Source organism: Chelonia mydas, chromosome 2, assembly GCF_015237465.2.
Source record: "Chelonia mydas isolate rCheMyd1 chromosome 2, rCheMyd1.pri.v2, whole genome shotgun sequence".
Classification (NCBI taxonomy): Eukaryota; Metazoa; Chordata; order Testudines; family Cheloniidae; genus Chelonia; species Chelonia mydas.
The window spans coordinates 102,049,344-102,072,278 of NC_057850.1; the positions used below are offsets into that span (position 1 = coordinate 102,049,344).

Consider the following 22,935-nt stretch of genomic DNA (forward strand, 5'->3'; position numbering starts at 1 on the left):
AGCATCTGCACTTACACTTGTGAGGATGACAATTGCAAGGGCTATCAGTCCTCATACTTCAGGGTGTACTGCAGTGCAACTGAACTCAGTTCTCTTCACTGCTGCTCAGGACCCAGCATTTACTGAGGCATACAGAAGGATGGATGGGAAGGGGATAGCTCAGTGGTTTGAGCATTAGCCTGCTAAACCCAGGGTTGTGAGTTCAATCCCTGAGGGGGCCATTTAGGGATCTGGGGCAAAAATTGGGGATTGGTCCTGCTTTGAGCAGGGGGTTGGACTAGATGACCTCCTGAGGTCCCTTCCAAGCCTGATATTCTATGATTAAAAAGATTCTTCATTGTTGCTTCCAACCTCTGTGTTACTGGCTCTCGTGCTGCTGCTCAGATGAAGTAAATAAGGTGGCCTAAACTCACTGAACAGGATTATAGTATTTGGAACTGGAAGCCAAATGCAATTGAAATGCACTCTTACTTAAAAGGATGCCTATTCTAACAAATGACAGCCAAAGCTTATCAAGTAAGGAGAGTTATGCGCGCGCACACACACACCCCAATCAGGAGCAGACCAATAGAACATTTGTTGCATTGTTTTTAATCTTCGTGAGACTTAATGATATTGGACACATCCATTTGTAATGACTACTTATTTGTATTATGGCAGCACCTGGTTGTTCTAGATGCTGTACACCTTGCAGTCAGATTGTCAAAAGCCCTGAATACCCACTGTGCTGAGCTCTTTTGGTCAGTAGTAAGAGCTGGGCCCTGCCACCGCGAGTTTACAAACTAAATAGACAAAAGCTGATAGTATTACCTTGATTTTACAGAAGATGCGGGGACTCAGGCGCAGATGAAGAGGAGTTAGGTGCCTAAATACCTGTGAGGGTCTAGGTCCAAGTGACTTACAGAGAAACTCTGTGCCAGAGCCAGGCATTGAACTCTTATCTCCTAAATCCTCATCCAGTGCACCCCCCCCCGACCAGAGAAGCTCTGTCGTCCCCCCGCCATGTCCCCTGGACCGCAGTGGGGACTGAGAGCTCCCCCAGCCCTGAGACCATGCAGGGAGCAAGAGCTACTCTGGTCCCAGGGTCGCAGCTGGGGTCGGGGCACTCGGGCTTGCCTTGCCCCACCCAGTGCTTCTTCTGGGCCTCTGGGCTTCTGCCATGTGGCAGTGGATTTTTTCCAGGGTCCCCCAATTGACCGGGGCCCCTGCGCACGGGCCCCGTCAGCCCAGTGACTAATCCGCTACTACCTGAACTCCTGCTCGCCCAACACACCGCTGCAAGAGAGGGGCCCGGACTAGAAGTGTAAGGGAGAGTGCTCACTTAGGGACAGGGTAGATCTATCTGTAAGAGTGTTGGCACGGGCGGTGGGTATAATAGGCCATGGGAGGCTCAGCCTCCCCTTGCACTGCCGTGGCCACTCGATCCCCAGTTGCAGAGTTTTGGGGGGAAGTTTTTGATTTATTATGCCCCATGCCGGTGCTGGAGTGGCTGAGGAGGCAGTATGTGCTATTCAGCTTCAGCCCCTGGACTCTTCAGCCACCCCGGAGCCTGCATGGGGCATAGCAAAGCTTCTCCCGGAGGAGTGTCTGAGAGACACACGCTATTGTCCAGATGACTTGGGATCCGCGGAGGGGAGGCATGGCCCGGCTGCAGTTGGCCTGGGACTCCGGCCCGGGGGTCTCAGGGCTTCGGCCTGCTGGGAGCTCCTCCAGCCAAAGGGAGGGAAGGGGGCTCGGGGAATGGGCAGAAGGGGCGGAGCCGGTGCTAGCCTCCCCGAAGGGGGGCTCCACCCACCACCCATGAGTGTTGGTTAGGGTTATGTTGCAGCTTGCTGTTAGAAGGTGCAGCCATTAGCTCTTCCCTTGCAGCACTAAGAGCTTAAGCTACATTAACAGGTTGCACTTCCTATTGTATGTCGTTAGGATAAATTTTAAGTAAAATTGCATTGGTTTTATTTTGGACGTTTATTGTCTGCATAAGAGCCATTATTTATATTTTTGTTCCTGGAGGCAACGGAGGTACACCCACCAATGTACACAGTGCCTGGCCCTGTGTGGCACCACCACCTATAAATATTCATAAGAGTAATAGGAATACTGCAGAGGGGTGACTAGAGGATACCCATCTAATTCCCCCTCGCAGCTGTGGTCCCAAGGTTCTCCGTTATCCTTAATGACATAAGGCTTCCAAGCAGCATGTGAGAGTTGCCGTCTTCTGTGTAACCTGGGAAGGAAATGGGGGTTACAAAACTTATCAACTAAATAGAAAAAACAACAAAGAAATCCCAGGTTTACCAATGGGGAAAATTCCCACTTAATTTTTTTCTCCTAAGATAGATAATTTTTAAGGGATGATGGTTGAGTCTTTGAATCCAGACAGGAAATAGTCTGCCGTGAGGAGTATGTGCTTCGCTGCACTGGGATGTGGAGAAAAGAAAGGGTTACAAAAATCAAATTGAAGAAGACATTATAAAGGCCTCCATAGATAAAAAAGTTATGACCATGGCCCTACATAGTAAAAGATGTCTGTAAGTTGCCAGCTGTACAGTTAAAGAGGGATATGGTGTATGTGGGGACACATCTGTTTACATGCACAAATATCCTAGCATGTTCGTAGACAAGGTCAGGACCAACTTGCACAGCTGATGCCTCTTCCTTTGTCCTCCATTTAAAAAAAAAAAAATTCAACTACCCGAGGCAGTAAAAAATCAAATAAAATGGCAGGGTTTGTGCTCCAGAGAGGCCTAGGGCAGGGGTTCTCAACCTTTTTCTTTCTGAGGTTCCCCCTCACCAACATACTATAAAAACTCCAGGGCCCAGTGGGAGGGGGCCTCAGGGCTCCTGGCTCAGCTACCAGGTGCGTGTGTGGGGACGGCTTTTGCACTGTGAGGCTCAGGGCCACGGAGCCCTGGTTGAGAACCCATGGAGTAGGGCCTTCCAGAATATTTCCCAACTGTAAACATTGACAAAAAGCATTGGCGGCAGGTATAATAGGCCAGGGAAGGCAAAGCCTTCCGGAGGCAGCTGCCCCCGTGGGATATGGTGGCTGGGCTGGGTGAGCCGGGGCTCCTCTCGTCACGGGGAGCACTCAGGGCTCCTCCTGTTATCGGGGGGGGGGGGGGCGGGGGGGGAAGAGGTTTCAGGGCTGTGAGGGGCGGGGCCGGCAGGCAGAAGGGGCGGGGCCGGCAGGCTAGCCTCCCCCCAGTGGAGGTTCCGCCCGCTGCCCATGACAAAAAGACACATTTAAATGGGTGATAAATATCAGTCAAATATAATTTAAAATAGAATGAGAGAAGAAGATAATCGTATACAGTCTGTGGCTACAGGAGTTGTTATGTTAATACATAAAAGTTCATGAACCATCCTGAAGTCAAACAAATAAGATGTCTTACATTGGTGCTAAACAAATGCCCCCTCCACTCCTCCAAAACCTGCTGTAAAACAGTAACATTTCAACATGAATATTTAAATATGAGAACAGTTCTGTGATCCTAAGTAAATCAGCAACTGTTTATTTGCTCAAGGTGATTACCACTGGGATGAAAGTTAATAGCAACACTATAGCTGTGAATTGGCAGTGTAAGTTGCAAGGTGAGATTAGCAATCAAAGGACAGTCATTATTATTATTCTTCATTGCTGCTCAAGTGCTCAGAGGTTAGTTTGTTTGCAGCTTTTGTGAATAAAAAGCTCATTTTCCATTAAGCCGGTCTGCAGTGGAAGGAATTTATTCAAATAATTCTCTGCCTCCAACAGTACAAGGGAAAATTGTTATGATTAGTTATAAGTAAGTAAATAACTAAAAACATCTTTTTCCCAAAAAAACAGAGTTAGGGGAGGGGGGGTTATTTTTTCTTTTAGAAATACTTACTCACTGTTCCAAGTAGTTTTTATAGAAGGTTAATAAATTATTAAGATTGTTAAGCATGTTAGACATGTGAATAATGTCATTTAAAAGCATTATAGATTGTCATAATCCACAGTTGTAAACAGCATGTTGATTGGTGGAAGTCAATTATTTATTAAAAATCTAACTCTGTAGGAACTATGTATTAAAGTTTCATTGATATAAATTGTGACCCATCATTCTTTAAACATCTTCATATTCTGGGTGTAGTACCATGCAATCATAGAGAGCTCACTGCAGGATCAGGACATTAGTCTCAGCTTTGATCTACACTACAGAATTACTTCAGTATAACTTCGTTTCTCAGGCACGTAAATAATCCACCCACCCGAGCAACGTAGTTATACCAACCTAAGCGCTGGTGTAGACAGCACTACATCAGTGGGACAACTTCTCCCACTGACATAAGTACCGCGTCTCATGGCGGTGGAGTTATTAAGCCAACGGGATCGATCTCTCCCATTGGCTTAGAGTGCCTTCACCAGAAGGGCTACAGCAGTGCAACAATGCAAGTTTCTAATGTAGACCTGCCCTCAGTCTTCATCGGCAGCCTGTCAAGCCATCAGTGTTCTGTCTTGACATCCGTTATTCTGGTTTTCAATTACCCATTCTAAACGTTTTCTGTGGTTTATTTTCTCTTTGTTACCAGTGATTTGGATAAGTTTTAAACTACACTGGAGGGTGTCTTTAAGAAGCACTATTAAACTTTTATTCGTTGGTCCTTTGGCTAAATCCCTTGTCTTTTATTCTTTTCTGTTTTCTCCCCCTCCTGTTAGGGTGAATGTTCTCAGAAGTGCTACGACATCTTTGTGTTGGAGACAGTTTGCGTGGCTTGGTTTTCCTTTGAGTTCCTCCTGCGCTCCATTCAGGCAGAAAGCAAGTGCGCCTTCCTGAAGACCCCCCTCAACATCATCGACATCTTAGCCATCTTGCCTTTCTACATCTCTCTGATAGTGGATATGGTCTCTGCCAAAAACAGCAACAGGAAGCCTGGCAGTGGAGCAGGAAACAAATACTTGGAGCGAGTGGGCCTGGTTCTACGCTTCTTGCGGGCTCTCCGAATCCTGTATGTCATGAGGCTGGCACGCCATTCGCTGGGACTGCAGACGCTGGGACTCACGGTGCGCCGCTGCACCAGGGAATTTGGACTCCTCCTCCTCTTCCTTTGTGTTGCCATGGCGCTCTTTTCTCCACTGGTTTATTTGGCAGAGAGTGAACTGGGAGCCAAGCAAGAATTCACTAGTGTTCCCACCAGCTATTGGTGGGCTGTTATCTCCATGACAACTGTAGGCTATGGAGACATGGTACCTCGGAGCATCCCGGGACAGGTAGTAGCCCTGAGCAGTATCTTGAGTGGTATTTTGCTGATGGCTTTTCCGGTCACTTCCATCTTTCACACTTTTTCCCGCTCCTACACAGAGCTAAAGGAGCAGCAGCAGAGAGCTGCAAGCAGACAGTTGCACCAGCTAGAGGAAGCCACCAGATCCCCAAATGCTGACAGTTCTCAGGGAGTGGGTACCTCCTCCCCACTAGACGCGGATGGGGCATGGCGTCAGCCAGCAATGAACCAGGAAGACAAGAGGAGATGTTGATTGCAAACAGCTAAAAGATTTAGCCAGCGAATGAGAGTTCCAGATCTGAAACAAAACCCTATGGAACTAACATAAATCTGGGTATTTGAACAGTGAGACCTGTACAAGAGACTGTCCTTCTTGAGTAACTTTTATCTTAAGAGAGCACCCAAAGTGTGTCTAAAAACAACGTGGGAGTACAGTTCTGCTCCCTCTTTCGTAGAAGGCCACTTTAGTTAAGCAACTGATTTTGGGTAGCCCTCAAAGAGCAGTTGCTTAAGCCAGGTTCGCACAGTGTCTGCTAACAAGAAAAAATAAATTTGGAGAGAGAATTCATCCTAAGGACCCATTACCGGGAGAAAGAAGGGTGCCATTTACTGTACATAAGCTTCCTGGTGGCCCTACTCTGTGCTGAGAATGTCCCCAAACCCTTATTCCCTATGCACAATGGATGCAATCTACATGGCACCCCCATGGGGTGTACATCTCAAAATGTAAAGGGGAAAGTTGAAAGATGGGGGAGAGAGGCCTGCCTTGGCCAGCAGAAGGGCAAATTTATCCCTATTCCCTTGTCTTTTAATAAATAGTGATTTTATTTATTTATTTATTTTTTAAATTGGGAACCATCATCTGGGCTGCCTGCTGACTTGCGCTCTTGCTCTTTATGCATTATTTAGTAAACATGCATATCTACAACTATAGGCTTTGCACTTGAGCCCTAATGACAGAAATATACATGGACAACCTTGTTAATGATACTGAATGTCAACTTGTTTTCCTTTGCTCACATTTGCATATTGCTTAAAAAAAGAAAAAAAAAAAAAGGTGTTCCTCTATTAGCCTCCTCCTTCCTGTGTTTTATAGACTGTTTAACATTTAAGCAAAAATCAAAACCACCTGCCCTTATGGTGAGGCAGGATGGGAACCGTTGCGGAGACTCATGTCTATGTAGTTTTCTGCAGTAGTACTTTGAAGACTGCAGCTCTGTGCAAAAACCTTGATCCAAATCCATTAAGTCAGTGGGAGTCCTTCCATGGACTTTGGGGATCAAGCCCCAAATCAGCAGCTGTCCCACATGTTACGGAATAATATTGCATCTCTTCCAAGCTGGGAAGAGATTATCTTTTTAGACCCAGGTTACAAATGTCCTTCCCTCCCTTCCCCCTAGTTTTCATTCCAGAAGAACACTACATTTAAACAAAAAGTCAACCATTTTTTGTTTACTGAATCAAATTTTTGATATCATGAGCATCTGTGAGCTCTCCACCCCATGCTGCTCCTCCTGTGCTGAGCTGCGTAGCTGGTTCACTTCAGCGTGTAGTGTACCTCTGGATGTATTCCTAATACTGGGTAACATTTAAGAAAAACAACATTGATGGGCACCTCATTCTTTACAGATGTAGGAACATTACCCTGCCCTTTTCTGTTCCACCCCTGCGGTCAGGAAATGAACAAATACTGTTATATTACAGATGTTTTTGTTTTTCCCCCCAATGGAGACGAGAATAACCCTACACTAGTAGATGACTGTAGTAAGCTATTCCTCAAAGGAATGGACTGAAAGACCTAAAAGATTGTTTTATTTTAATAAAAACTGGAAGTTTGGTTCCTGTATTGTTGCATTGGCTTTTCTTTTCCTTTGGTGGCAGTGCCATGTGCTCCAGTGTCCCCACAGCTGACAGCAGCCATTTGCTCTTCCTGGCCCATGTTAAACATTGGCCATTATCAGAACAACGGGTCAAGGAATTTGAAAAATCTGTTTAATTTAAAAAACAAGATGAAAATCTGAGCTGTCTTCATGCTGGAAACCGCCAGTGCACCCACTTCCATTCTCAAATAGGTGCCAGCTCTGGGTCTGAGGTTGAGATGGGAGGGGCACCTACCACTCCCATGGACTCTGAGGAGAATTGTGGTCTCAGCCCCACCCAGCAGTGAGCCCTTTTAAAGGGGCCTTATGGACATATAGCACAGTAACATCTTATGGGGAGACTTTCCCTTGCCCCTGCTGATCCTCATATCCAAGCTGTGGAAATAGCATCCCCTCGGTGTGGGATCTGGGTTTTTTTCTATGCATTTAGCTTCATCAAGATTAGCCCCCATCCCTCCAAACAACTTTGGGGTACTAGGGAGGGATGAAGGTTAATAATGGATTAAAATCTATATACTGCCTCTTCCTACAGGAAAAAGAGGAGAAAAAATATTGACCTGCCCCTCTATGAACCACTTCCAGGCCTGCCAACTGCTGCCACAGCATTGCCCTTTTTGAGTTATTAAAGAAAACTATTGGCCAGTAGTAAAGCAGCCACCACACAAACCTTATGGTTTCTGCCCAGAGCTCCACAGTGAATGAGGGCAGAGCTCTGAGTACCAGCTTGCAATGGAGAATTAGAATGAAGCTTCATACTGCCAGAGAATTGCCATGTACTGCTACAATTTGATATTTTAAACTGGAGCAGGATTTTCATATGTTAAGTCTATTAAGGCTTGTCTTCAAGGCCCAGCATACTAGCCTGCTAAATGTAAAAGCAAGCTGTACTGTATGGTAATGCATGCAGTATGGAGGCGATGAAGAAGGAGTCAAAGTATTCTTGTCCCAAAACTTAAAATTAAAGCAGCGCACAGATTTTCCAGCTGAACTCAATAGACTAAATGATTTCATAGTATTTACTTTAGTTCATGAACACCATATGCTGTTTATACATATAGTCTAAACACTGGACCCAGTGATCACACAAACCTTAAGGGCTAGTTTACAATGGATTTGTAGATGTCGCTTGAGACAATGAAGGTTATCACTGTGTCTGTTGAAGTCCATGAATCTAGGAGCATTAAATTCTTTCTAAAAAAAAGAGCACATCATGTTTTTCCTGACAGAATGAAAACAAATCTTTGCTCTTGGAGGTTTATCAAATAGTCATTAGTGAAATCCCCTTATGGATCAACAACACAGAAACCTGTATTAACTAGTATGTTGTTTTAGCAGTTTCTAATGAACCCATCACCATAGTATCTAGCAGCCGGGCGATAGGTATTTAAGGACACTGTAATGCTAAGATCAACGGAAATGTAGAAAAAGAATGACTTTGGATGTCTAGCACCTTTCAGCTTAAGGTCACAAAAGTATTATTATTGAGCTATAGTAATTTTTATGTATTGGCTGACCATAACCAGTATCTTATAGTTTCAAAAGCCATGTAATTAAATTACAATGTGCGCACAGTTTTTTGACTAATAAATCAACAACTGCAAAGACATATTACTCCTGTTACATAAAGCATGGCTTTTAATAAAGGTTCAGTTTGCATATTGAGATGACAAACCAGGAAAGTATAAAGCAGGAACCCTTTAAACAAATTATTTTGGAAGCCTTATCAAGTTCTGTTGCACTGAATGTCAGACAGAAGACACCCATATGAGAATTTCAGAGTAACAGCCGTGTTAGTCTGTATTCGCAAAAAGAAAAGGAGTACTTGTGGCACCTTAGAAACTAACCAATTTATTTGAGCATAAGCTTTCATGAGCTACAGCTCACTTCATCGGATGCATACTGTGGAAAGTGTAGAAGATCTTGTTAAACCCTGGATTTGTGCTGGAAGTGGCCCAACTTGATTATCATACACATTGTAAGGAGAGTGATCACTTTAGATAAGCTATTACCAGCAGGAGGGTGGGGTGGGGGGAGGTATTTTTTCATGCTTTGTGTGTATAAAAAGATCTTCTACACTTTCCACAGTATGCATCCGATGAAGTGAGCTGTAGCTCACGAAAGCTTATGCTCAAATAAATTGGTTAGTCTCTAAGGTGCCACAAGTACTCCTTTTCTTTTTCCATATGAGAATGTTTTTTATTCAGCAATAGGTCTTGTCACTGCTAAGGCTTATTGAGTGCTTTGGGAGCATTTTCACTCTCAGATTTTTCCATTGGTGAATCTGAGCTCTCTCCTAACCCCTGGTCTGCAATTTTTGACCACCTTAGTAGGCATCCCTATGTTTTTCTTGTGTAATACGTGTTTCCGATCCACAATCATAATTAGAAAGTCACTTGCTCTTTCCTAAAGACTGCAAATAACCATTAAGACCTCTTCTACAAATGGCCAGAGTTGCTAAGCTCTGTGATAGAGGTCATCTTTCCCACTGCTATCTACATGACGACGTTTTGATTTCATGGACACATTAGAGGTCTCGTACTCCAAGTGATTTGAGGCGCACACATACTCCTAGAAGAATATTTTAGTTTTGCAAACTCTGGCGCTCTTAGTGTGAGTCTGATCAGGCCCAGCTTGACAAAGCCCTGGCTAGGATGATTGAGTTGGGGTTGGTCCTGCTTTGAGCAGAGGGTTGGAGTAGGAAATGACCTCTTGAGGTCTCTTCCAACCCTAATTGTCTATGATTCTGTGATCCTTAAAGCCTCAGCTTGAGGAGTCATGTGACTCAAAGAATTTCAGCTTTCATTTCTAAAACAAAAGTAAATGTCTATCCCTTATGGCTCCAGAGATAAGAACTTAAAACATGAACTCAAAAGGTTCAAAAAGCAAATAAAGCAAATCACACATTTATTAGTTTTACAATTTGTTTTGTTTTTAAGCCAATTGACTGATAAATATTTTGAATGTTTAGGGCTGGCAGCATTGATATTTTCAACACAGTGCTAAAAGTTTGACAACAAAACCCAAAAAATTCAGAGTTATAGGGACCAGATGGTACAATGCAATAGAAAAACAGGATACACAGGCTTTTACTATAGCTCACCACGGCACGTTCAAAACCAGCCCTGATCAGCAATGACCAAAAAGCTGTTACTGTACAATGAGCTTTGTGAAATGAGCAGATGGTCTCTGTTAAAGCTGCTACTCAGACTGGGACCAAAATCACAAAGTCATTATCATCATTGGCATAGTTATCGGTAGCCTCAGTGCAGAAACCTTCTTGGCCATGGAGGCCAAACTACCCTTTAGCCCGTAAAGGTACTGCCATCACAGCAGGGTTGAGGTACAATAAAAGGGAATAGGCAAGGGGAAATCTGCACTGCTGCAGCATCCAAGGGCTAGTCTACACTGGCAACGCGGAAGTGCTGCCGTGGCCGCGCTTTCACATGGCTTGTGTAGTCACGGCAGAGCACTGGGAGAGAGCTCTCCCAGCGGTCTAAAAAACCACCTCCACAAGGGGCGTAGCTGCCAGTGGGGGGGGCGGGGGGGGGGGTTCCTCACACCCATGAGCGAGAAAGTTTCAGCGCTGTAAATTGCCAGTGTAGACAAGCCCTAAGAAGAGCATTTCACTGCTCCAGAGCAAGTAACCCAGAATCTTTCACAAGCACTAAATGCACAAAAATGGAGGCGGGGGGGGGGGGGGGGGGGGGGGGGGGGGAGTTGACAGCTGAAGTTCACTGCACCATCATTTACTCTGGGCATTTCAGGCTTCTGAAGTCCTTTGGGATCGTGTCACTCACAGAGTTTTGCAACTTGGAGAAATTCGATGTGTTTTCCTAGATGTGCATCTTACTTGTTAGAGCCACACTGCACATCTTTCACGCTAATCCTTACTCTCATATATACTTGAACCATATTTTCACTAGGCCACTGCTAATATTCACACTAATTCTTTCTGCTGAAAAATGTCAACACAAAAATTAAAACTAAACTCTCACGCTATTACTGGGCTCCCTGTAGCCCCTTGGGACAGTTTAAAAATGTGCTACCCTGGTGTAAATCCAGAGTGAAGTGGAGAATTTGAGACCTTGGTTTTTTAGACAGCCACTTCATGATTTTTTAATCTTTCTTTAGAAGTGTGTTTTAATTTCCTTTGTTTAAAGAAAGTAAAAATATAAGGCTAAGGTTCCTTTCACAGCTTTGCTCTGGATACTGCTATTCTCTCTGTGGTCTCGAGGAGGATGGCCACAACCAGTGGCTTCAACTTCCCTCCCAGAAATGGTCTCCATTGCTCAAGGTCCTCTACCCCTCACCGCCTTTCCTGAATTAAAGCCACTCACCCCATCAGGTGAGTGAACCAACCTGAACCAGCTGTCAGCTGCAAAGCACAAAAAAGCTATTTGGAATCACACCTCTAGCTTCCTAGTTAACTCTCTTCTCGTATCGTCTCTAGATGTTCTAAGGAACCAAGGAGACATTCTAACACCATGACTGCCAACGTTTCTGTCAGAATAATGTGTACACTGATTTTATATATAGCTACAGAGAGAGAGAGAGATTTTTTTATAGATCTGAAGTCATACTAAAAAAAATTATTATTGGCCTTTACTAATCTGTTAGGCTAAGCACAGAATGCTGCCAAATAAATAATTTTAAAAGGCAGAAATGCTCAATTACCATGTATTGTTTTTTCATCTCCACAATTAAAATTACAAGGTAAAGGGCCACTTGTGGGGAGCCGGCTGAGGTAAGCACTGCCCAGAGCCTGCACCCGACCCCGCAACCCAACCCCCTGCCCCAGCCTGGAGCCCCCTCCTGCACCCAAACTCCTTCCTGGAGCCTACACCCTGCACCTTAACCCCCTGCCCTAGCCCGGAACCCCCTCTGGCACCCCAAAACTCTCATCTCTGGCCCCACCTCAGAGCCAGCACCCTCAGCCAGAGCATTTACTCCCGCACCCAAACTCCCACCTAGAGCCCACGCCCCAACTCCTTGCCCCAGCTTGGAACCTCCTCCTGCACCCCAAACACCTCATCCCCGGCTCCAGCCAGAGCCCTCACCCCCCCCTGCAACCTCCGGCCCTAACATCCATCATTTCTGGCCCCACCTTGGAGTCTGCAATCACTGAATAATAATTAACACTTCATCCCCATGAGTTACTATCCACCATTTTCTACCTGGGAACTGAGGCACACAGAGGTAAAGTGATTTATTCAAGGCCACACAGACAGTCCATGAGAGAGCTGGAGGCAGAACCCAGCAGGGTGGATTGATTTAAATCACCAAGTGGAAAGCCTCTATTTAAATCATCTGATTTTAATCAACTTTTCTATTTGTACTTCAGTTATTTTCTAAAGAAAGGTGCATTCTCATTCATTGATATAACCATTTACAACTAAATAATCTCTTTATACTAGTTTTGGTACATCTTTTTGCTACCTCAGAGGACATACTATACCTATATACATTTATTTAAGCAAATTATATAGCTTAATATTTTCAGATTCTTATTAACTGTACATTTTTAGTATGTTAGAAAATGGTGACTGATGGGTGGAGTCATGAATATTCATAAGTTGATAACTGAGCCAGGCAAGTAGGGGGAAGCTATAAAACAGGACTCTGAGACCAGGCAGGTGGGCTCAATGGATGATCCTGATGAGATACAGGATGGTGTCTCCTGGAGTCAGAGGCCAGGTCCCAAAGCCTGTGATGATCTTGCCAGTCTCTTGTACCCAGCAGCACACCCCCGAGGCCCCCACAATACAGTACATAGCCTATTGTTTATACCCATATTTATAAAGCTTGACTTCAACCATTAGATTTTTTCCCCCCTAATTCTTTCTTTATACAGTAAGGCAGCCTTTAATCCAAAATTGTTGACAGAAGCACATGGATTCAGCCTATTTATTTTTTATTTAAATGTTTTAAGAGATTACACAAGTTTAGGCCTTAACATATTTTGTATAAAATTCAGATTTCATTTTAAACAGGTTTATTTTTAAAAAGAAAAAAATCATTATAATTTAAACAAGTAAGAAAATTCAATTTAAATTAAAAAAAAATCTGATATTTTATTCCCCCCCCCCCCCCCCACACACAAAACCATCATTGATTTTTATCCACCCCCTAGAACCCTATATTGTGAATCCTAGTCCTAGGCTTTAATCTTAGGACATTGCATACTTCATGATTACTTATATAGCAACCAAAGCCTGTTTGTCCTTTCTAGGGACAAATACGAGGACAAGGTCCCAGACCAGATGAGCAATACAAAATCTTTAAATAATAAGATTCCAATCTTACATTTGAAGAAAACAAAGCAACACGGAATCTATGTATAATTGGTTGATTTATTTAATTGTTTTTAAAATCACTGCAATTGACAGAGAATGTGAGCTCCATGAAATGTACCATACATTCAACAAAGATGTATTTAAAGTCACTGATTTCTTAATTCTCTGAGGTGATCACTGCTACAGATAATTCCTTATATATAAAAAGTTCTATAACTTTGCTTTTAAAGCATCTTTCAAGATGACGTTCAAGAGAGTTCCTAGCCAAGTATCCCAGCTTTTCAAATGCTCTAAATGGAAAATGACTTTAGACACTAGTCCACTGGCTTCTCTTCCAGCATTTGCAGCTCTGGTATGAAAGAAACATGTTCACAGAGCATACTGTTTTTGGTAGTGACAGCAGACTGTTAAGAATCTGCAGACCAAAGAGTCCCAAAAGAAGAAAGGAAAAACCATGTTCATTTTATCTTCAGTAATACCTGTTACACAAAGCCAAGAGACCTTAGCAGCCATTTAGCTATTACACCCCTGTTTCAAACAACAATAGAAAAAAAGACCATCAGGTACAAAAATCTTAGTACTACAAGTTATTAAAAAACCAAACCATTAAAACATGTGAGAAAGTGTTTGCATACAAGTAGAAATACAATCCTCATTGAAGCAGCATACACCAGAGAGGACAGTCGTTAAGTTTTTAATTAAAAAGAGAAAAGCCCAGATGTTCTTTTAACACAACCAGAACATTTGGGAAAGGGAGAGGAATAAAACATTCATAGTCTGCCATGCCACAAACATTGTCTTTGTAAGGTCACTTCAGGCATAAAAGAGCATGGTGTCAAACAAAAAGCATGAAGTCAGAGTTTGACCATAGCACTCTATGCCAGGCCCTCAGATTGAACGACTTTCCTGAGTTTTGGTTTATTTGTGTAGATTTGCCAGTGGCCCAGGTAGTCCCCCTGCAGGCACCACAGACCAGGGCAGGTCCTACCTGTTACTCTGGGATGTACCAATCTCCTCTGCATCCAGCTGCCATGGCAGCGCTCACCACCCAGCCATCCCAAAGGAGGAACATGATCAGCTCAGAGGCTGCTCCATAAAAAACAGAGGCTTAGGGTGCACAAATGCAATACTGTGCTTGGATCATGCCACACCCATACAGCCAAATCCTGACCCCACTGAAGATCATGAGAATTTTGCCAGTGGGGCAGGATTTGGCTCATAGAAGCAAAGGACATCACCTCCAAGAAATGCATGGGGAGTGGGATCCCAAAGGTCAAGACAGCCAGGTTGGGATTTATTTTAGACTGAGAGATTAAGAATTCAGAAACAAGGAAAGCCAAAGCACAATAGCAAAGGACAACTTGGTGTCAATTATCCAAAAATAAACATTCCTGATAGGCTTTACTGCATTGTGACTATATGCTTTTGCTCTTCACAAGAATATGGCCACCTCCCTTTAAAGATAGTCCATACCTAAAAGCATGGTAGAGCCAAATATAGCAGGTTAGTGAGAATACCTGATTGAAACTGAAGATGTAATATCCCAGACTTGTTGCCTTATTTAAGATAGTGTATCTTTTTGGAATGTTCTCAGAAAACAAAATGTCTCACTGGAAATCTAGCACTGCCTTAAACACCAGTATCTGCAGGAAGGCAGCATTTATCTGACAGGAAAGACTGAGTCTCAAAGAAGAAGACAACACAGATAACTGTTTCTGGGACTCAGTAATCTCTCTCTATTCATCTCCTACAGGTCAAGCTAGGCTCATTATGGCAACTGGCTGAAGCCAAAGGGCTTGATAACTGAACATTAAAACTGTATCCACTTAGCATTTCCAGAGAAGTGCAAATTCTCAGAAAGGGCACGACTGATGTTGGCAAACATACAATTATATACGACTTAGATTATATAGAACATTATATGCCCCTCAGGCCTTCTCACTTTCCCTTCCAGCTACTATCTAGCTTTCTAAAAGAAAACAGCCTAAAAGAGCTTGAATAGCATAAAAACCATTATACTTCTCTTCACACCTATTCCTTTGTAACATTTGCATGATTGGCTAACACAAGAAATACCCCAGAACACAAACTGGTGTCACTTGGCAGTCAATAATACTAATGAGAATCTCAGTCTTTAACTAACCACATTATTAGAAAGCAGACCCTGCTCTCTAGATTACTGCTTTACTTTTCCCACTCCAAACCTTAGTAACCCATTTTCATTGACACGTCTTTATTCCTGCTTTTCCCAATTTCTCAACCAGTGCCTAGAAATTTTTCACTAGCACTCCTGGCAATGCCCGCCTACTGGCCCCATTCAGCACGGCTGTAAGCATCCCAACAACCCACCCAGAGTCTTTGTCACACACCATCAATGACCCAGTTGTGCACCCCTAATCAGACAGGGCCCCATTCTCTTCCTGAAAGCAGCTGCTTCAAAGCAAGACTACTTAGTTACGTTAGACTCCCTCTCTCCCTCCCTTAATTCTCCCTTCATCCCACCTGGTAACTAGCTATGGCTCGTTTAGATTTGGCCATAGCATCATCCACACCATAACCTCCCTGAAACTATCCCTTACCTTGATCTATTCACTGCCACACTGATCCAGCAGTGTGAGTGTGCACGCAAACAGTACATTTACATTTTATACTGGCTATTATTGGTTTACTTTAGATTGTTCACCATCCCTTCTCAGTCCCTTCCCCCCTGCCCACCTTCCTGATCCACTGCACCCATCCTTTTTGAAACTTTGTCAGTGTCTTCATACATCACTGAAATATTTAACTCTGATATTCCAAGCTTACTTCAAATGTACACACTTTATATAAATAGGTAAAAGCTTCAGACAAAATATTCAATCATCTCTGTGGTTTATCATTTCTTTAAATAGCATTAAAAACACAAACATCCAGCCCTTGCAATTATGCACACACACACACACACACACACGAATTTATAAGGCTCATAGGTATGTATGCAAAAAATAAACAGACTGTCCACCCCCGACCCCACCCCCCAGAAAAACAAATTCTGTACAATGAATCTGAAACCAAACAGAAGCAACCCATTAAAAATACCAAACTTTTTATGTTTTGGAGCATTCTTCTCTCTTCTGTTTTCAACTCATCAAAATAGTATTTACAAGTGGAAGGGAAAGCTGCAGAGGCAGACTTCACAACACCATTGACCTGTAGCCATCTCCACCACGTGCTTCAGAGTGCCTTTGTACTGGCTGGGTGTGCAGTGTGCGATGCCGGCTTCTGAGGGTAGTAGCTGTAGAAGTAAACCTGTAGCAGGATGGCCATGTCCACAAAGACCTGGAGCAGGCCACAAATTGAGAACTGGAAAGGAGCCTGGTTCAGGATAAAGTAAACAGTCTTGAAGGTATCACCACTGGTCCACATCAGCACCATCTTGACACTACAAAAAGGGACAAAACAAAGAAGAATTAAAGACTTAGGAACCTCTTGGGGCTAACTGGCAGAGGGCACCGGGGATGTATAGTTTTCCTGGGACCCCCTGGGCCAGATGTATGCATATTAAGTTGACCAAAAGGTGGCATGTGAATTCTCTACCAAGAGCCCCCTGGTCATCTTAATCATTGCAAAATGTATACAGGATCATTTGTTTAAGAAATTATGTATCTGTACTGAAAATTATGTTCTAAAGGTACATGAGTTAAGGCAGGTCACCAGGAGGTGATAAACATGCTCCTGTCAAGTAGGAGGGAAGAGCCGCTTAGCTCTCTCCGCCTGGTCACCTGTGTACTGTCCGTTTCACAATGGAGGCTTTTTTTTTTTTTTTTTTTAAACTCCTGAGGGAATTCTGCACCAAAATTAAAAATTCTGGGCACAATATTCCAAAATATGCAAAATTCCAAAATATGCAAAATTCCACAAGTTTTATTTATCAATAAATAAATACAGAGGCTCCAGCATAGCAGTGGGAGCACAGGCCACTGGCTTGCTGAAGGTGGGAGATCACCCTGCAGCCATCCATCCCACACTCCCCAGACACGAACTCAGCAATGAGGATGCACCCAACCCTGACACAGCACAAGGCCCGGGCACCCTGGGGCCCTGCCCTTCTGCCCCAGGCGCACCAGGGGTGGGGCAGACTCAATCAGGCAGGATCCAAGTGTGGAGGGGCTCAGTGTGGGGGAATCCAGGTGTGGGGTGAAAGGATTCTGTGTGGGGCAATCTGGGTGCAGGCAGCTCAGTGGGGGGTCTAGGTGTGGGGGGATCTGGATGCACAGAGGCTCGTTGTGGGTGATTCCAGGTGCAGGGGCAAGGGGACTCTCCAGGGACTTCCAGGAGATTGGGGCTCAGCAGAGGGGTCTGAGTGTGCAGGATCTCAGCACGGGATGTCTGGGTGTGGGGAAGTGGTGCTTGGTGGGGTGGGAGTATCGGTGCAGCTAGTTGGGGGTCAGTGGTGTGGGGCTCAGGGTGGTGCAGGGGGTGGAGCATCAGGGTCAAGGTTTGAGTGCAGGGAACTCATTGGGGGGTGGTCTGGGTGCAGGGGTGGGGATCTGGAGGCAGGGGGTCAGTGCGGGGGGGGCTCCAGATTCAGGGGTTCAGGTTGAGTGGGGTGCGGTTCAGGTCTGGAGGGCTAGGGGGGTTCTGGATGTACCTGGTGAGGCTTGGCAAGGGTGTCTGGGTATGAGAGGTCTGGATGCATGGGGGTTGGGTGGATGGGGGAGCAGCTCCCCGTACAGTGACCCCTCCCATCACAATTGAGGCGCAATAGAAGCAGGAAGCAAGGGAGGATGCTGAGCTTCCTGCAGCTGGGGGAAGTTTCTGGGGTGGGTCTGACACAGCCCCAGACACCTCTTGCAGGGGAAGAGGAAGTCCTGTCCTCTCCTGCCTCCAGCCCAGCCAGGACTAGCAGCTGATCCTGGCTTAGGGTAGGAGCCACTGGCTGGGGTGTCCCCAGCCCCACAGTGATTTACCTCTCTGCTGGCTGCTCCATGTGCTTGATGTACCTTCTCCACTAGGGAGTGGTGCATGACTGCTCCTGCAGCTTCCCTTTGCTTCCCTCTCAGAAAGTCATTTTTCTGCAGGAAAGCAAAGAAATCTGCAGGGGACATGAATTTTGCGCATGTGCAGTGGCACTGAATTCCCCCAGGTGTACTTTTTGCATTACTGAGCCTGATGCTAAATCAGGAGATTGTGAATTCAACAAGAGGAAAGATGTAGGAAAAAGCAAAAACAGCAAGGAAGTTTACAAGCAAAAACAATGGATTTGGGAGATATAACTGGGAGTACTGAGTACACCTAGATCCTTCACCTAAAAGACAAAGTGTTAGCATGTTCTGTTTTTATGAATGGAGGGTCACAGCCAGGCTGGCTGGCAAATGCTGCAAAGACTTGGGGTGAGCTAAACTTCATTAGACAGGAACATATCTTGTTAGTTAAGTCTAGGCTCTAGAGTGCATGTTACGATTTTATTTTACATGTAACCATTTGTTTCCAATAGTTTTACTTGCTATTTCTCAAATTTCTATTCTTTGTTAAATACATTCATACTTGTTTTCATTATAAACACATCTATGTGCTGCATCTTAAGTGGAGCTGTGATCTAAGGTGTAACTGGTAAGGGAGACACTCGGGATGATGTGTAGGTTGTAGCAATAGCCATGCTCAACTGCAGAGGGACAGCAGAGCCTCTGTAGGCTAAGAGGGGAGAGCTTGTGTTCCCCATGACAGGTGGAGTCAGGGAGCTGACATCCGGCAGGCACAGGCAAGGCTTCCTCCTGCTAAAGGCAGGTGATATCAAGGGGCCTCACAACCCTGGGAAGTATTACAGGTGAAAAGACGTGAAACTTTTATATAGGTTTAGCTTTACCAGACCATGACAGCATTGATCTACCTACGTGAACAATGGTCAGTACCTGATGCTGCAGAGAAAGGCTACTACCAAGTCCACACAACACACTTAATCCAATCACACAGTGCTCTAGTTAGGGGTGGATAATTGCTTTCTGAGCCCCTAAAGCCTATAGTTTTGTTATCTTAGTACCTACAGACATGAATGCCAGTGGCCAAGAAGTTATCTAAATCCTTTTAAAAATCACGCTGTGATATTTGACTTGATGACATCCTATGAAAATAAATTACATAATTTTATGTGCAGCATAATCAGTGTAAGTAATATGGTGAACATCAAACAGACGTCAAATATCTTTTCACTGCAACACTTACGGCCTCCCATGAGTGGCTCACACACACACCCTCTAGTCACTCTAAATAAACACTTAATGCGAAGAACTGATTTCTTGTACATCATACCATGCAATGTGTGCTCCAGAGTCAAAAATAGGTAGCCCAACAGTACGCACAAAGAAAACAATGAATATATCTGCAGCTGTTTATAGCAAGGTTAAAAGGCCATCAAGAGGATTTGCTCCCATGGTTTATACCTGTGCCAATGTCCAAACTTTAATACCCATCATTCCTCCCTTTTCTACTTTCATTTTGCTGCATCTTTGGCCTTTCCCTGCTTTCCCCTCACCTCCAGTGCATTTCTGGTCCTCCCATTCAAGCTTAAGGAGAAAGTATGTGGAACAGAAATAGATTTTAAAACCTAAAATACGTAAGGTTTTTCTTGTCGTGCCCTCAACATTGACAGTCAAGGATGTGAACAATCAGTTTCTGAAAGCTGGTTATAGGCTTGATAATAATTATAACTGGAGAGCTTTTTAAAGGGGCAGATAACCAATACTAATAAAAGCTTTGCAGTTCACAGTTACATTATCATAAATATTATGCAGCCCATAGATGAAATGTCAGAATTATGACTGAGTTTTGCCAGACTTGATTGTAATTCATCAAATGTAATGGTGCACACACTGTAGAAAAGGAATAGGGCCCAATGTTCATTTCCTAAACATTCGAAGGGGAGGAGGGGAAATCAAGATAGGTCAATTTGTATTTTGGATACAAATTTATCACCCTAATATGGGCTAAATCCAGTATCCATACTTTAATCCTTACTGTAACAGGGGCCAAGGGAGTAAGAAGATACTGACCCATCACGTAACAGGAGCATAAGCCTTTTGCAACATTTATACCCCATGTTAGGTGACTGGGATCATAAAACAAAGTTGAGTAACAATCTACATATTATGATGCGACCAAGGGATTTCATGTGTGAAGCTGCAAGCTGGACATATGATTCAATAAATAATAATATATGACGAGTTCAATCTCAAATTGTATACAAACAAGACGAACAAAAAGATAAGGTAAGCCTAGTTCAGTCCCTCTCGTTCAGTGAAGGAAAGCACAGCCCTTCTGTGTAACAAATGCCACCAGCAGATTTTTTAAGAACAGAAACAAACCTGAACAGCTTGAATAAGTGAGACGGGAGTGCAATAAATTAGGATACTTCATTTGCAGACAGCTGAAATGACTCCTCATGGTACTAAGCAGATGGATGTTTGCCGTGCAGCTGATCGTGGACACATGATTTAACGGTGAATCTGTCGTTTTACAATTTTGTTTGTCTGTTCAATAAAAGCATCCCATGCTAAACAAGTGTGTGCCTGGCCTACCGTGTCTGGCAAAATGATATGTTAATTGTTTGGATAAATCCAGTTAAAAGATGCCCCAGAGATTTTAATTAGGAGTCAAACATCCAAAGGACAAAACCTGGGACCGCTTTCTGTGCCAGATATTCAGCAAGAAAAAACAAAGTCAAACTCACTTCAGAAAAGGGGGCTATTTAAAAATATCCCAGTCCGTTGCTACCCCAGAGTGTTTTCAGGGGAAATGTATCTCATCAGCATTCTATAAACCATGAGGGAGTTTAATCTCCTGGTGAGAGAACTATAGCCAAAGGCAAAAAGCTTTTGGATAAATTCAACGTAGCGCTTTCTGGGCAAAGCACATGCTGCAATGGCAATGCAGATCTAACAGTCACATGAGCCATGATGTCCAGACAAACCAGACTGTGAACTTTCATTAGGAAATATTTTATGATCTTGTTGTTTGCAATGCTGGTTAACAAATTTGGTGAGTGATCCTGCATGCCTTGCACATTTAAGAGACTCAGTGACTTCAATGGGAATTTCAGATGCTCAAGGAAAGTAGGATTGTGCCCGTGATGTTTGCCAGGACACACTCCAACACTCGGTGTTCAGAAGAACACCAAGTTATTCAGTTGCATATATACAATCAGATTGACATGGAATGAATATAGCTTAAAAGTCAACAATGTCAGACATCAGAAAATGTACATTAGTTGGGGCATAACACCAGGAGAAAATCTGCAAATTAATGCTGGGTTTCTGATTTTAAAAAATTGCTATGAAAAAAATTATAGATATATAAAAAAGCAAGCAAATAATTGCGACAAACCTAATTTCACAAATAAATCTAGGCCAGAGGGCCCAGGAAATAACCAGGCCACCCTGCACATATTAGTGACCACACAAGTTCTCCCTACTCACACACCCTTATATTTACAATGTTACAGACATGCTGGTAGCACCACTTACTGGTAAGGTTGCCTAATACTTTCCACTTTAGCACCACCCCTGTTCTCAGTAGACTGTGACTTTACCAAACTGTAACCATCTGGGGTGCAATTTTCCATGCTTGGAGTCTGCCTCAGACTGAATGTTTTTTGGAAAATTTCAGCTACAACAGTTTAGCCATTTCTGAGAACAAGGTTAGATGCAAATACATTGTTTTGCCCAATTGGCTGGGTAGGTGGGAGGAAGACCTAGGTCATATGAGGAGCTGGGGGCAGGCGAAGGGACACTGGAACTAGCTGGCAAGGAGACTGGGAGTAGGAATCAATGTGGGGGGAGATGGAAAGGAACAGAAGGAGGAAATAAAATCTGACAAGGAGCTGAGGTGTGGCTGGGCAGAGAGACTGGGACAAGCGACCAGGGAGGGGAAGACTGAGATTGGATGAGGAGTTTGAGGAGGGAGACTAGAACTGGGAGCCAGTGAGAAGTGGGGAGAGGACAGATCAGATGAGGAGCCAGAGGGGACTAGGAGTTGGGAGGGGAGTGTCGGGGAGTAGGGGGGGTGTTGGATCATATTAAAGAAGTTCTGTATTAAAATCACAAATGAGTTTGATTCCCCATAGTTTAAATTCCAGGGTATTACTAATTAAGAGGTCTCTTGGTTTTTGGTACTGTTTCTCTCCCTCTATGTGTGAAACTTGCAAGCTGCTAATTGTGTTAGTACATTCTAAGACAGAGTCTGTTCTCAAAGCAATTCACACAGAGAGAGACTCAAAGCAATACTCTAACAACACAAACAGCACTCAGAGACTCCCCGCCCTTTTGTTGTATTAACAATTGTGATTAAAATAGAGATAGAGGATGTATGTGGATGGATGCTTGGTGTGGATAATAACTGAATGATCAGGGAGGTGCCAGCCTAAGAATCCAGTGTCCATCGGCTGAAGAAGGCGTCAAGTGGAAATAACCAGAGGACCCTCGGAGGGCAGATTGGAATCCACCCAACAGCCTCAAGAATGGGAGAACCAAAGAACAAGATAACAT

The 22,935-nt window shown here is 43.9% G+C and overlaps 2 protein-coding genes across 9 annotated transcripts in view; one reads left to right on the plus strand and one right to left on the minus strand.

Moving 5' to 3' along the window:
- KCNG2 (potassium voltage-gated channel modifier subfamily G member 2) overlaps nt 1–7,088 on the plus strand; it is a 75,483-nt gene extending 68,395 nt beyond the window's left edge. Inside the window, 1 exon segment of the mRNA XM_043540011.1 lies at nt 4,682–7,088. Coding sequence (XP_043395946.1) covers nt 4,682–5,497 — 816 coding nt within the window. The 3' untranslated portion in view covers nt 5,498–7,088.
- Nucleotides 572–22,935, minus strand: part of SLC66A2 (solute carrier family 66 member 2) — a 122,510-nt gene continuing 100,146 nt past the window's right edge. For 3 of the 8 annotated variants that reach the window (XR_005224377.2, XR_006288632.1, XR_006288633.1), the window contains one exon: nt 16,710–16,838. Coding sequence is in view for 5 of the 8 variants with exons in the window: in XM_007060397.4 (XP_007060459.1) it covers nt 16,631–16,838 (208 nt within the window). In the remaining 3 variants the exon portion in view is untranslated. Of the gene's footprint in view, nt 2,225–13,456; nt 16,839–22,935 lie in introns of those variants that run through there. The other 5 variants (XM_007060397.4, XM_007060396.4, XM_027822813.3 and 2 more) reach the window with 3 other exon arrangements.